Raw genomic sequence first — 15,712 nt, forward strand, 5'->3', positions numbered from 1 at the left:
TGAGGTAGAGTAGATAGAGAAAATAACTGAGGTAGAATAGAGAGAGGAAAGAACTGAAGCATAGTAGGGAGAGGAAAAAACTAAAGCAGAGTAGGGAGAGGGAAGAACTGAGGTAGAGTAGATAGAGGAAAGGACTGAGGTAGAATAGAGAGAGGAAAGAACTGAGGCGTAGTAGGGAGAGGGAAAAACTGAGGTAGAGTAGAGAGAGGAAAGGACTGAGGTAGAATAGAGAGAGGAAAGAACTGAGGCAGAGTATGGAGAGGGAAGAACTGAGGTAGAGTAGATAAAGAAAATAACTGAAGTAGAATAGAGAGAGGAAAGGACTGAAGCAGAGTAGGGAGAGGAAAGAACTGAGGTAGAGTAGATAGAGGAAAGGACTGAGATAGAATAGAGAGAGGAAAGAACTGAGGCAGAGTAGGGAGCGGGAAGAACTGAGGTAGAGTAGATAGAGGAAAGGACTGAGGTAGAATAGAGAGAGGAAAGAACTGAGGCGTAGTAGGGAGAGGGAAAAACTGAGGTAGAGTAGAGAGAGGAAAGGACTGAGGTAGAATAGAGAGAGGAAAGAACTGAGGCAGAGTATGGAGAGGGAAGAACTGAGGTAGAGTAGATAAAGAAAATAACTGAAGTAGAATAGAGAGAGGAAAGGACTGAGGCAGAGTAGGGAGAGGGAAGAACTGAGGTAGAGTAGATAGAGGAAAGGACTGAGGTAGAATAGAGAGAGGAAAGGACTGAGGTAGAATAGAGAGAGGAAAGAACTGAGGCAGAGTAGGGAGAGGGAAGAACTGAGGTAGAGTAGATAAAGAAAATAACTGAAGTGGAATAGAGAGAGGAAAGAACTGAAGCGCAGTAGGGAGAGGGAAGAACTGGGGTAGAGTAGATAGAGGAAAGGACTGAGGTAGAATAGAGAGAGGAAAGAACTGAGGCGTAGTAGGGAGAGGGAAAAACTGAGGTAGAGTAGAGGAAAGAACTGAGGTAGAATAGAGAGAGAGTAAAAAACTGAGACAGGGTAGGGAGAGGGAAGAACCTAGATAGAATAGAAAGAGGGAAGAACTAAGATAAAGTAAAGAGAAAGAAGAACTGAGGTAAAGTAAAGAGAAGAAAGAACTGAGGTAAAGTAAAGAGATGAAAGAACTAAGGTAGAGTATGAAGGGAAAAAGTGAGGTAGGGTAGTGAGAGGAAAGAACTGAGGTAGAATAGGGAAAGGAAAGAACTGAGGTAGAGTAGAGAGAGGGAAGCGGGAGAAGGGAGAGCGGAATAAAATGAAATAAAAAAGAGTGAAACAACTCAAAAGGAAAATAAGAGTACGAAGGAAGAGGAGAAACAAAGCAAGGAAAAATACACAAAAAGAATTAAATGGAAAACGACCGGTAAAGTAGAAAAAGAAGATAATGGAGAAGGGAAGAAGGTGAGAGAAAGGTTGGCGGATTAGGAGGGAAGGGAGGAGGAGGGGAGAAAGATAGAATGAAGAAAGAGGCATGAGGAAGGAAAAGAGGGGGAGAACAGAGCGGATGAAGGGAGAAAGGAGAATTGGGGGGAAATAAGTGAGAAAAAGGAAAATCAAGAATGCAAGAACACAAGTAAAAGAAGGAAATGGAATGAGTCGTAGAATTGAGATAAGGAGACAAAAATAGAAACAAAATGGCGTAAATATGTGAAGAAAAGGGAGATATTGAGCCATGAAAGGAAACTTGGAAGGAAGGAGGGAAAGTGAGAATGAAATGAATTAAAGGAAGAAAAAGAAGGAAATGGTGAAATTGAAGAATAGAGAACAAGAGGAATAACTGAAAGAGGAAAAAAATGGATAAAAGCAAGGGAATAACCAAATGAAGATAATGATGGAAAGAAGACGGACCGGAAGGGAAAGAACCGAAGAAAAAAGTTGAAAGTATTACTTAAAGAATTGAGAAGAGACAAGGAATTTGAGATGGAAGGAAAGAAATAAATGAACAGAAAAAGTGATATATGTACAAGGTGTCTCAGGAGGAATGTAAAATACTTCAGGATAATATAGTTTGAGTTAATCTAAATCGATTTAACCTGATAGTACCTATATCCGAAATGTAACGATACGTATCTGTCTCTCTCCAGGCATTAACCTTTACAGCGTTGTCAGAGTGAATTACTTTTTAAAATTCCTTTCCAGAACGAAAGGTTGCATTTGTTCGGATGAAATTTCTGCTCGTTTGAAGAACAATACTAAAATTCATTCATTATCATAGAAATACACTGCTCTCTTAAATACTTATACTGAGTAAATTGGGAATTAATGCAATAGTTTTCCCAACATACGCTATGAAATGTGTCTTATAAAACAATTGTTGTCTCGAAAAAGAAGCAAAAACGAGCAAAATTATTTTAAACTTGTTTGTTTGAAATATGTCAATCAATAGCCACCCGATATTAATATCATTACTCTGGTTCACCAGATATACATAAACGAGATCTCTTCTAGGGTTACATATTCGTAGTCATTGATTGATTGATTGATTGATTGATTGATTGATTGTTAATCCTATACATGGCCATATACATGGATGTACATGTCAATTGCATAATAAATAAAAACACAATAAAATTAAAAACACTACAAATTAAAAAACATTTAAAATAAATAATATAATCAAGTAGTATTGCATATATCGTAACTTGTGATTTAGGAATTCTTTTACTGAATAAAAAGTTTGATCAGTTAAAATCTGTTTAACTTTCACTTTAAATTTTGCATAAGGTAAAGATTGTATCTGCAATGGTAATTTTATTTAAAAAAAAAAAACATAATGCCAGTATATGCAGACGATTTTTCATATTTCACAAGTCTATGATTTTTATTGAGAACAGATGTGCATTTCGTGTATTATAATTATTATGATAATCTAAATTCTTATTGTATTTATTCTCATTCTGTTTCAAGAAAATTAGGCATTTGTAAATATAAATGGATGGAAATGTTAAAATTTTATTATGTTTAAAATAAGGTTTGCATGACTCAAAACTCTTTAATTTAAAAATGGATCGTATAATTCTTTTTTGTGCAATAAATATCCTATTGACATTGGTAGAGTTACCCCATAAGAAAACGGCATAACTGAGATATGCATAAGCAAGTGAATAGTAAATAGAAATCAATATTTTGGTGTTTAGTAGACTATATCTCTCAGCTGCAAAATAGCAAAATTAGCAGAATAAAGTTTTTTAGCAATAAAATCAGAATTCTCGTTCCAAGTCAATAGATTATCCATAATTATGCCAAGGAATTTAGTACTATCATATCATCGGAGTAACGCAACTCCGCCTTTGAGACACCCCGTCCTCAGAAGTGGGTTACACAAAATAAACCACCGGCAGGAGAGATGGCAAGAAATGTCGAAAGACATTGAGAATATATTCAAAATAGAAAGTAAAACGAACTTTGTATTTGAGTGGGCTGATGAAAGGAAAAGTGGATCGAAAATAAGAGGGAAGAAGACTAGAATTGGAATAAAAGTGAATGCTGGAGGGTGGCGACTTTGTTTGACATTTTCATAAGATTATGTTACATCGTGAGAAAGTTCGTGAACAGGAGACTGTGCCGCGCTTTCCTCCCGTCTGCGAATCACAACACAAAGGATGTTTGCTCCTGCAATTCTCAGAAACGTTTTATTCCAGCTTGAATGCGACTTGCTTTCTGCTGACTAGAATGAGGTGGTGTGACTAGTACCACGCTCTGACCACCTTTTACCCACGTGAAAGACCCGCACCCAATTTGACACGAGGCTGAGCGAACCCGTGCCGATCTGGAAGTTTTGGCAACAGGAAAAATCCCGTCACCATCCGGGTTTTAGCCCGGAATCTTCTAGTCCGTAGCCAGTGGCTTTATAAACAAAGCTACACCGCTGATTTTTTTCTTGTATCGTACATACATATTTCTATAAGAATTGTGATATGGTAGTTATTTTACGACGCTGTATCAACATCTAGGTTATTTAGCGTCTGAATGATATGCAGGTGATAATGCCGGTGAAATGAGTCCGCGGTCTAGCACCGAAAGTTACCCAGCATTTGCTCGTATTGGGTTGAGGGAAAACCCCGGAAAAATCTCAACCAGGTAACTTGCCCCGACCGGGATTCGAACCCGGGCCACGTGGTTTCGCGGCCAGACGCGCTGACCGTTACTCCACAAGTGTGGACGGTATGGTAATCCATTAAATATAAAACAAACATTTGTTTCTTAGTCGAGATTCGAACCCACAGTTGTTGTTTCCACGTGCTGTTAAGTCTGTGTACATTACTTGTTGTGGGTACTGCAATTTATTTCGTTAATGTTCGAACTCTGATCAGCAATTATTATTATTAAAGGGCGGAAAAATGTGCGTTATGCCTTAAGTTCAGTGTCAACGGACTATACTGTTATTATTCACTCATGTAAACAGCGCAAGAGAGTACAGTCTGGTAATGAGAACCTCATCACTCACTCAGTCGATCTATAAATACTGGAATGAAGTTGTAATATAGTTATGATGATTAAAAAACTTACCTCAAATGTTAATGCCACCGCCTGAATGATTAAAGGATGCATTACACTGAACCACTATATACATCCGTAAATTATCGAAAGAGAAAGTTCGACGTCTTTCACTGAAACAGTTTTGGAACATCGAAAAGCTTCTTTCCGCGTCACAAGATGTTAGAGGTGCAAATGAAAAAAGCGCCGTATTATGTCGTTTTTCCCTCCACTCAAAATGTTACACCTAAATGTATAACCTGTATTTTTTTTGCAGAATTTGTGGTATTTTTCTTTCATCTTTTTACCTCTAAAATGTGGATTATCAAGCTTCTTGAATGGAATATTTGCAGAAATCATATTACATAAATCCAGATTAAATTCAGATCTTGTATTTTTTCATTATTTTATGTCGAAGACCTTTTTACGTTTTCTGTATGTTTCTTGCTGTTACAATGCCGCTCTTTGTAATATTTCCTACGTATTTTAATTTCACATTTGCGCACGGCACAGAAAATGTTTTCCCCTTTCGGAATCAAAATCTCTCTTTCGTATTTATTTCTTAGACTGTTTGATTCCAAATCCTTCGACTTAGGTATTTTAAATCACTTTTACACAAAACTACCACCTCCACAAAGGCAATAAACAATGTTGTAAACACCTGGCTTTCTTTCCCATACGACTAGAAGTTGACAGTGAAGGTCATTTGTTTGTTACTGCTTGTACTGCCGTCCTCTCATAGTCAGCGTATTCCGAATCTCACCGGTCCGGTGGCATCAATGACGTCACGTTGCAGCGAAATCAGGAACAAAACTGCTGGAAGGATCGATGCTGTCATGGCGACTGTACAAGTTGTTTTCTGTGTTACGCTAGCAAAATTTTGCGAAATTTTCGTACTCCCATCTCGTTCAAAGAAAAGATAGCATAAACAATTTATTTCTTGAACCAGTAGTAATAACTGGTCCGTTGACATGTTCGCTCATAAGCCATTAACATATTGTTTTTACGTTGTGCTCATTACAAACAATACAGCAGAACTAAAGCAGAACACACCGCCATGACACAACAGTGCACAATGTTATTCGTCTGCTAATTCCCGCCCTATACAAGAACCAATCAGATTCACTGATGGCGGCTGATGGAGACTGCCACCACCTCTGCAAGTTGATGGGACCGGTGCGACACCGATGGAGCATCAATGACGTCATCGGTGGAATTCGGAACACCGTGATGCCATCGGATTGCTCACCGGTGAGATTCGGAATACGCTCAGTGCATTTATGTTATTGCGCTTGTACCTGTGACGTCATCCATACTTCAGATCAAACTAACCTCTATCGCGTGGTAATGCACATTTTTCCGCTGTCTAATTATTATTATTATTATTATTATTATTATTATTATTATTATTATTATTATTATTATTATTATAATTATAAACAAATACTAGGAATAATTACACACATAAAACATGAAATCTCATGAGTTCAAATAAAATATTTGGGTCGGAAACTTATTTGGATGCTTCCGACATGTCACCAAGGCCACAAGGAAATATTTGAATGCCCCGTTTTGTTCCCATGCAGGAAAACTTGAGTTTATTCTTTGAAATCCCACTTCCTCGTGGTGCTTTTGCGATTTAGAACCTCGCTGACACTTCCAGAAATAGCAAACTGTTATCACAAGTAAACACGGTGTTCCATGAATTTCCTTAGTTTGTTTTATATAAGATCTTTATAATAAATATTTATAGAAAGAATGCTTGATATATGTACAATAAATGACGTAATGCTCACGCACTGTCCCATGACAGGATGCAGCTGATAGCGCTCTGTACCAAGCACGAGTTCAATTGCAGTGGATTGTGCTATTGTGCGAGCAAATAGATAATCGTGTGCTGTGCAGAAACGTTTCCATGACTTAAAGTATTACACCATTCTGTACACAAGTTTTAAAAGTCTTAAAAGCCTGCGTTAGACGAGAGGTTCGTGGTTTCGAACAATTCCGCGCAAGGTTGAAGAATATTAAGAGCGACACTTTTTAATTACAGTATTAGGGACCTGTATGCCAAAAGAGCAATTTTTCTGGCACGTAGAAAATATTTCTTAAGTCGTAGGATGTATTGCTTTCTTTATTTTAATAATAATAATAATAATAATAATAATAATAATAATAATAATAATAATAATAATAATAATAATCAGAAACCGGAACTTTGGCAGAATGCCTTTTTAAATGTGTTAAATCTATCTTCATTTTGAAAGTAAATCTGTACGAATTATACCTTTGTGATTGAAACGTCACAGTTTTATATTGCCCTTTTCTGCTTTTTTAATATAAATGCCTAATTTACTAAATAAATGCTTTTTTTTGCCTTTATTTGATTATTTATCTATTATTTATTATCTTATTATTAAAAATTATCTACAGGTATATTTTAATTTATTTCTATAACCGCTACTTCACCGAATGTATATTATTGTCTTTCAATCAGTTTATATTCTCTTTGCAACAATGAGTGCTGCTGCCGTGCAAAAATGTATAACAGTAAGCGTTTTAATTATCGAATGTTTTTATTTGACAAGGCAACAATGAGTGCGGTTTTTTTTAACGGTTATTTTTCTTTCAGTTTTAATTGCGACGTTGTTGTAGCTAGCTAAAAATTTTTATCGCAACATATCAGTACAACCAAACACAAAAATGCACTTTCCAAGGCTACTGGAAAGAAGATTTCTTTGCTTCCAACAGTAATTGCAACATCGAGTCGAAAATCTCAATTTGCATTCGACTTATGTAAAGCTTTTCTTGCTGCCGAAATCCCTTTGTGGAAAGTGCAAAGTTGTGGGTCTAGTGCAATGTTTTTGTAATTGTCTTTTATTGCGCATTTTAGTTATTCTTGCAGGCATATTTTAGCTATTTATGATGCCTTTTTGCCTGCCTATTTTAATGATTCACAATGCCTAAACTTCCGCATGAAATGTGTAGGTTCATATTGGCACAGAAAAAATATTTTCAAAGTTATTTCTTGTCGTTTTAAGTTTTTTTGGTTCACTTTGCAAAATTAAAAAAATGGGAATAATAGTGGCACATTTTAGACTAGAGGTCTGCACGGGCCGAAATTCTCAGACCCGACCCGGCTCAATCTAAACCAGACCCGAACCCGACCCGAAACTCGAGATTAGCATATAATATTGTCACCCGAGCCCGACCCGAAACCCGAAGACTAGCAGATAAAGCTGAAGTCACATGGGTCAGGAATATCTGCGGTAGCCTAAATGTTCCACCGTGCAGCATGATTTTCTGTCTATTGAAACTAAATGGCGTTTCTTATTGATTTTTGTGTTCTGATTACGAATATGTAGGCATGCTTAGTTTTTGCCCATCACATCGGAATATTCCACAATTCGCAATTTTATTTTTAGTTAATAGAATTTTCAAACTTCCACGTTTGTTGACAGATTTTTCTTAAAATTTTACTGTCAATTAACAATAATAATATTACCAAATTTGAATTTAATCGGACTAATAGTTATTAAGTTATTATTTTTTTTTTATATTTTTATATGCACATAATGCCCTTAATCAAACGTTTTCTAGATATAACATTAAATGTAATAATATTTCTTTTGAGTATGAATTACAGTCATAGAAATACTTTTACAGTGAAATATTTAGTATAACTGATTTTATTTAATTGTAATATTTTTAGGGAGGATTGTAGACCCTATCCCCGCCATGTTAATTTTACCTACTTTAGGTACAATTTTCTCAGAATCTATCGCACAGTTATGAAACTTTGCACATTTATAATTTGGCTCTTTCTGAATCTTTGTGTATTTTTAAAGTGTGTTCGTACAAAAATTAATATTTTAAATTATTTTTGACAATTTTTTGCTGCATTTTTTAAATAATTTCATATATCTCTCTGTAAGTTGTTAGATTAATGTGGCTTATATATATAGTCTATATATATATATATATATATATACATACATACATACATACACTAATTAGAGGATCTCGCCGTCCTCTATTGAATATTCCGTAATCAATGACTTTGTATAGTCATCACGTAGAAATAGAGAAAAATTCGTTCCGGCACCAGGACTCGAACTCAGGACCCTCATCTTGGCGCTCTGAGTACTATTACCACTTGAACTATGCCGAGACCCGATCCACAGTGCCGGCCGAACTCTTGAGGGTCCTGGGATCGATTCCCGTTACCAGAATGAATTTTTCTCCATTAATAAATAAAAATATTGGCTGCCTATGTGATATCCTTAGATCCTGTGTTCACTTACAAACAGGTTGTATTTAATAGTGGGTGATAGTGATTGAGTAATAAGATACGTCGGGATAAAATCATTTCATATCTTTTATCATGTTTCTTAATGGTCACAATTTCACTCTACTTTTATATATTCTTTTACTTTTTTATTTTAAAGAGTTTTGACGGAAAAATCTGGAAAATTTGTCAAACATTTCATAAAATGTTCCCTGAAGAAAAGCCACAAAATTCTAAATTTTAACGTCAAAAGTGCTGTAAATGCTACGTCTGATTTTTAAAGTGCTAAATTTTTTAATTCAGGTTGCAAAAAGAATCTACCATCTCTAGTCATTGATAACTAGCTGGTGGTTAGCACGTTAATAGTAATAATAAAGAAATTATTCGAAGAAATAGTGGGAAAGCAGGGAAAAACTATGGTGCAGTTCTTCGCAGGAACTTCCCGCAATAGATGTGACAACCCTGTTCGGTGATTGTGGCAGGACGATCACTATGAGAACGTGCAACTGTCCACGTAATATTTAACAGTGAAGTCAGAATCACACTTGTATTACTAAGTTGTTTATTTTTAATTCATCTCGTAGGAGTGCTCCCCAGTAGGATATTACTAACGATGAGAGCACCACTATGAAGAATTACGCGTAACCGGACCGTACGACCAAGAGCAGGAATTGACACTGCATTATTCATGCATGGAATTGATAGCGAGGTTTCCGCTTCCGTCTGTAGCCGCGTGCTGCGGTCTGCAGGTGGACTAGGGAGTACAATGATGACGTTTGAAATATCTTCAGTCGAAAGAAAGATATGGAACATCAAAAGAAAACAAAGCTTGAAGAGTTGGAACCACAACGAAATCAAGAGATGAGAGAATAATAAAAAAATAATAATATTATTATAACAGTAATAATAAAAATAATAACATTGATTAAAATGGCGATAATGATGATTAAAATGATAACAATTATAAAAATCGCGGTTAAAATAGTGAGAACGATAAAAAAAAGGCTACAATAATAAATTATTATGAAAATTCTGACGATGATTATAAAATTCCGTTTCAAATTTCTACAAATTTTACTTTAGATTCTCTTTAACTAGATTTAAATTTTTAATAGATTTATTTATTCGTTCCATTATATTTTTACAGTTGCTGTACAACTAGAATAAAGACCTGTCAAGTTCTTATGTTTAACATATAATAGTACATTATGCAACGAACCTATAATGATACTAATTAAGACGCAAGTATGTTTGTTTATGAAACTCGCTTGCGCTCGTTTCATAATTTCATACGAGCGTCTTAATTACCATTATAGGCAAGTTTCATACGACTTTTTATGCTCGACCATATTTCTAACTTTAAATTATTCAGAAATATTCATTTTATTTGTATCTGACAGAAGATCGGAAGTGACCTTGTTCATAGCTCGAAATTGTGAGATGTGCGCAGACGCGAAAGTATTTATTTTTTCCGAGGAAAATGTATAACCTGGAAATTGATTTAGAATAGAAAAACGAGATGACAAATTGAATTTATTTGAATATTATTTACAATTAACGCTAATTATTATAGTAACAGAACATAGCCTTCTGCGACAGTATTGGATTTCCAGCCTCCGTGACGTTTCTCTCGTCTTTCGATTGCATACAGTATCCGAGAATAATCGAAAACCTGAACTTTAATGAAAAGGTGTACTTTAATGACATGCATTAAAGGACTGCTACCAGGTGTATAATTACTACATTTCGGCATGATCGAGCATAAAAATATACAGAGAATTACAATAACATATGAATTATATAATGCAGTATGGTAGTTACAATTTAATAATATTTGTAATATATACACATAAGATTATTATCATAAAAATAATTTGAGGAACACTAGTCTGTTAGACTGTCACATCACGCTCCTATACCAGTGGTTCGGACTAGTCAGGCGTAAGAGATTCATTAGAATGCACCTTTCTTATCTTTACTTTTTGTTACTGTATCCTGTATCCTGCAAACAGTTCCGAAATGTTGGGCATATTAAATCACACTGGAAAAATGATTGTTCTAATTAATGTGCAATTGTTTTCAGCAGCCACAATTCTGATTTACACCTTATAGTTTACTACCCATTGGAATAGTGTTATATCTATATCATACAAATTAAAAATAAGATTTAGTACAAAGTTACCACGAATTTAATAACTTCAAGCGTAAAGTTATTTCGTTGTAAGTATAGTAAGAGTTTCAATAACCATGAACTTCCGAGAATCATAACCACAGGATGTTGGCTTTATGAAGTACTGTCGGAAAAGATAGAACGAACTCGTTATCAAGAAAAGATAAAAGCGCTGTATATATATAAATTTCCCCACTACAGTTCATTCATTTTGGTGTGTCAAGTGCAATATTACGTATCTGTGCTGTAAAATAGTGAATGATCTAACAGTATTGTGATAAACTGGTGTACAGTGGAAGAACGCCAGTGCGCTCTGCAACATACTCGTGTGAGGTTGCTGGTTCTTTGTTAGCTACAGTATTTTTTCCATTGTCGAATAAATTTGCGATCACTCTAGCGAGATGATGTGTGAAAGGTATCCAACGCTCCAGAAACATTTCATATTTCCACCTGTTGACCTGGAAGTTGTCCCCAGCCCTATGCATTTCAGTCATCAATACATACAACGCAATATCGCTAAGCCGTGGAGCAAACAGGTGAGAGGGACGCTTTGTTTTCAACAATTGGTTTATTGCACTTGTAATATGGAATATTGCCATTGAAAGACAATTGCTAGACTGTTTGTATTGAGAACGTAGTATGGTCATTTGCAGAATTTGTATAACAAATGGACGATTGAGAACGTCAAAATTAAAGTATTATTTAGTGCATATTCTGCAAGTATTAATATAATGCAATGTCTCTGCTATAGTAATCAGCCACTGTACACTCACCTTGCTTTACAGCATTCTCTACAAGTATCAATGAATCTTTGATGGCACTGCTAAATGCCAGGTGTGTTAGAGGACAAGACAATGGATCTTTTATAGAAATAGAATTCCTTTATTTTTATATCAGATATTCTTTAAACAGTACATAAGTCTTAGAATAGTAACAGAACTAACTTCAGATCAAAAATGAACAAATATTTTAAATATCTTATAGTCAGATCTGTTACCTAATATAAAGATAATAACTTCTTCAGTAACTAAAAGAAAACTATTCTTTCAGTAACAATTATCTTAGTAGATTGACCTTAAGGCGAAGATATTTGAGCCTTAGTTTCTTTAATATATAATTAGAAAAAAATTAAGGCCCTGATTTGAATGATGTAACAGACATGACATGGAGTAACAGATGTGACAGGTAATAGACATGACAAAGCAAATATAAGCATGTGCTAACCTAAAATTTTCTTTGCTTAAAACTCTTCAAAATAGCAATTTAACTATTGCACACGTGTACTGCTGGGTATTATGTCCTCCTGATCTTGACTTTATATGTTGTTATTTGTGGAAAACACAACACTAACAGATCTGACAGAGTAAAATTGCACGCTTAGACTAAAACACAAATCAAGAGTATGACACATAATCCCGCCATATCAAAATCGGTGAACATAGCAGTACAATCAAGAGGGCTCTTTCTGCATCACCCTGGCTTTTGTTAACATCTGTGGGATTGCTTTTTCAACTGTGTATCCATAGGAACAGAATGGTGTAACAGATCTGACTGATTTACTGGACTAGAGTAATTATGCAATCATATTTAAACAAATAAAAACTTAGACATAAATGAAGAAGTTTTGATAATATAAAATGTTTGTTAATTTTTTTCTCAATTACATTTTTAAACAAACCTTTATCTGGACATAATCATGCTCCATTTTAAATGCTTAACTAGTATGGACAGGCATTTTAGCTGTTACTATGAGAATTTTATTTTATTCTCGTGAAATATTTCACATGAAGGAAATAATTCTTATGACCTTTACTACAATAGTATTGAAACTACTCACTGTTAGGAATTTATAACTCTATCGTTGTAAATGCAGTAATGAGAAGAGTATGAATTGATGGACGTCATTTGTTATACAAATTCTGCAAATGACCTGATGTTGTATGCTACCCAAATTAAAGGGGAATTAACTACATCTTTAAGCAAGAAACACGCAATATCGAATGAAAATAAGTTCTAAAATACAATTTGACTTAATGAATGTAAAAAAATATTGTATTTTCTACACGAAGAGAATATCCGTTCCCATAATTTGTGGGAAATCACGAAAAACGTTTTTAGATCTAAAATTTCTTACCAGTCAGACAAGAGACATTATGAAACCAAAGCAGTTGGGTGCATTTAGAATCAAATGGAAGCATCAGAGTCTTTGATTCCAAAGCTGGAACTAATATATATATATATATATATATATATATATTTTTTTTTTTTTTTTTGCAATTTAGCTATGAACAAGAGTCGGTTTGATTCCAGTAGCCACTCTTAACGCAGGATTTTAGTAGTTTAGAGGGCGGTCTGAAGCCAAATCTTGACAGCTGTATGTAGAGTTATATATGAAGAATGCATGCATGGACACAGGAAGCTGATTTTCGTTATCAGGTAGACAAGAGACGTTTGAAAATGAACTCAGATATAAAAGTACTGTTTACCAAATGAAAAAATGAATGAGTTCTAAAATATTCCTTGATCTAAACGGATATAAAAGTGTTATATCCGTGAAATATGAGAAGTGCTATTTAAAATCAGAAAAATGAACGTAATTGAGTGAGTTGTAAAATATCATTGGATTTAAACGGAGACCTAGATATTTTAAAAATATTGTACTCAAACATGAAATGTACTAATTAGAAATTTAAAAGAATAATGTAAATTAGTGGGTTATAAAATATAATTTGATATAAACGGATATAAAAATCTTGTATTCGTTAAATATAACACTAATGTTTACTAATTTAAAAAAAAAACAGTGAAAACGAGTAAGTTCTAAAATATAATTTGATGTAAGCGGATATATAAATATTCTATTCATGAAATATCCGAAGTGCTATTTACAAATCAGGAAAATTAATGTGAGTGAGTAAATTTTAAAATATCAATTGATTTAAACGGATAACTAAATATTTTTAAAATATTGCATTCGTAAAACATGAAAAGTGTTAATTAGACATTTAAATGTATAATGTAGTTCTAACTTAATTCAATGCGCTATAAAATATAATTTGATATAAACACATATAAAACTGTTTACTAATTTAAAAAAAATGAAAATTAGTGAGTTCTAAAAAATCATTTGATGTAAGCGGATACAAAAATACTATTCATATTCGTGAAATATGAAAAGTGCTATTTACAGATGAGAAAATTAATGTAAATGAGTGAATTGTAAAATATCATTTGATTTAAACGGATATCAAAATATTTTTAAATATTGTATTCGTTACACAGTGATACTAATTAGAAACTAAATGTAAATAAATTGATAATAAGATGTAATTTGATATAAATGGATGTAAGTATATTGTACGTATTTGTTAAATATAGCAGTACTATTACTGATTTAAAAAGTGCATGAAAACGAATGAGTTCTAAAATATAATTTGGTTTAAGCGGTTATAAAAAAATTTGTAATCATGAAATATGGAAAGTGCTATTTACAAATTAGAAAAATGAATGTAAATGAGTGACTTCTAAATTTTAATTTTATTAAAGGAATATATTAATATTTTTTAAATGTTGTATTCGTTCAACATGAAAAGTTTTAATTACTAATTAAAAAATTAATATAAATCAATGAGTTGTAAAATATAATTTGATCTACACGGATATAAAAAATAATGTTTTCGTTGCAAATGATTGAATTCTAAGATTTATTTTATCTAAACGGATATAAAGGTATTACATTTGTTAAATATGAAAATACTGCTTATAAGTGAAAGAGAAATGAATATAAATAAGGGATAAATCGCAATAAAGCGAACGCCAGTAGGGGACGTTATCCCCACCCACATGAAATGTGTATTCGACACAACACTCGCCTATCACGTAGAGTGTCAGATGAGCTAGTAGGGGAAAAGTGGAAGAGGTCGTGGGCGGAACTTCTACGTTGCTATATTGCGATTTGCCCTAAATAAGTTCTAAAATTCACTTGATTTAAACAGATATGAAGATATTGTATTCTTTAAATATGAAACATACTACTTATAAATTAGACATAGATAAATGAATGAAGTAGATACAATTTGATATAGGTAACTTACTATATTCGCTAAATATAAAAAGTACAATTTACAAGTTAAAAAAATAATGGAAATGAGCGAGTTATATATATATATATATATATATATATATATATATATATATATATATATATATACGAAATCAACTCAGATCTAAAAACTCTATATTGGTCACATAAAAATTATCTAATGTTTGCAATTTAAAAAAGTGTTATATTGAAATAAGTTTTGGAAGTTTTCTAGCATAACTCTCAAACAATGAATTCAAACTTTCTCACTATGAAAATAGAGTTAAACACTTCTAAAAGTTTCCATCCCATGTTACTGTATTTTTTCAATATGTTATCTCGGTGTAGCACGCCTACGGCAGGAATTTTTTTCTTGACGGAGGACAGTTGTAACACTACCCACTCCTTCAGCCTGTGATGTCAGTTCGTCCAGGATTCAACTTTCTACGCATGACTCTGAATACCGCGACCAATCTCGATGTGAACTTTTTTTTTTTGTGTGACGTCTATGAGCCTCAAGGATGTGTTTGGTACTGGATTCAGCTTTTAGTTCACAACTTTCCATGGACTAGATTTAGTGCTACAGTTACGTCACTTTACGTTTTGTCCTGAAGTTCAGAATGTCTATGAAAAGTTTATGGATATAGAAAGTCCGTCGTTCTGAACATCTTATACGTGAACATGTTGGCATGAATA

The 15,712-nt window shown here is 33.7% G+C and overlaps 1 protein-coding gene across 12 annotated transcripts in view; it reads left to right on the top strand.

Annotated features, from left to right (window-relative positions):
* LOC138706401 (tensin-3-like) overlaps positions 1-15,712 on the top strand; it is an 812,914-nt gene that overhangs the window by 465,682 nt on the left and 331,520 nt on the right. Inside the window, exon 1 of one of the 12 annotated variants that reach the window (XM_069835659.1) lies at positions 11,240-11,471. The exons of the other annotated variants lie outside the window; for them this stretch is intronic. Within the exon in view, the coding sequence (XP_069691760.1) occupies positions 11,337-11,471 (135 nt within the window). The 5' untranslated portion in view covers positions 11,240-11,336. Of the gene's footprint in view, positions 1-11,239; positions 11,472-15,712 lie in introns of those variants that run through there. 12 annotated transcript variants of the gene reach the window in all.

The sequence above is a fragment of the Periplaneta americana genome, chromosome 9 (assembly GCF_040183065.1).
Source record: "Periplaneta americana isolate PAMFEO1 chromosome 9, P.americana_PAMFEO1_priV1, whole genome shotgun sequence".
NCBI classification, from domain to species: Eukaryota; Metazoa; Arthropoda; class Insecta; order Blattodea; family Blattidae; genus Periplaneta; species Periplaneta americana.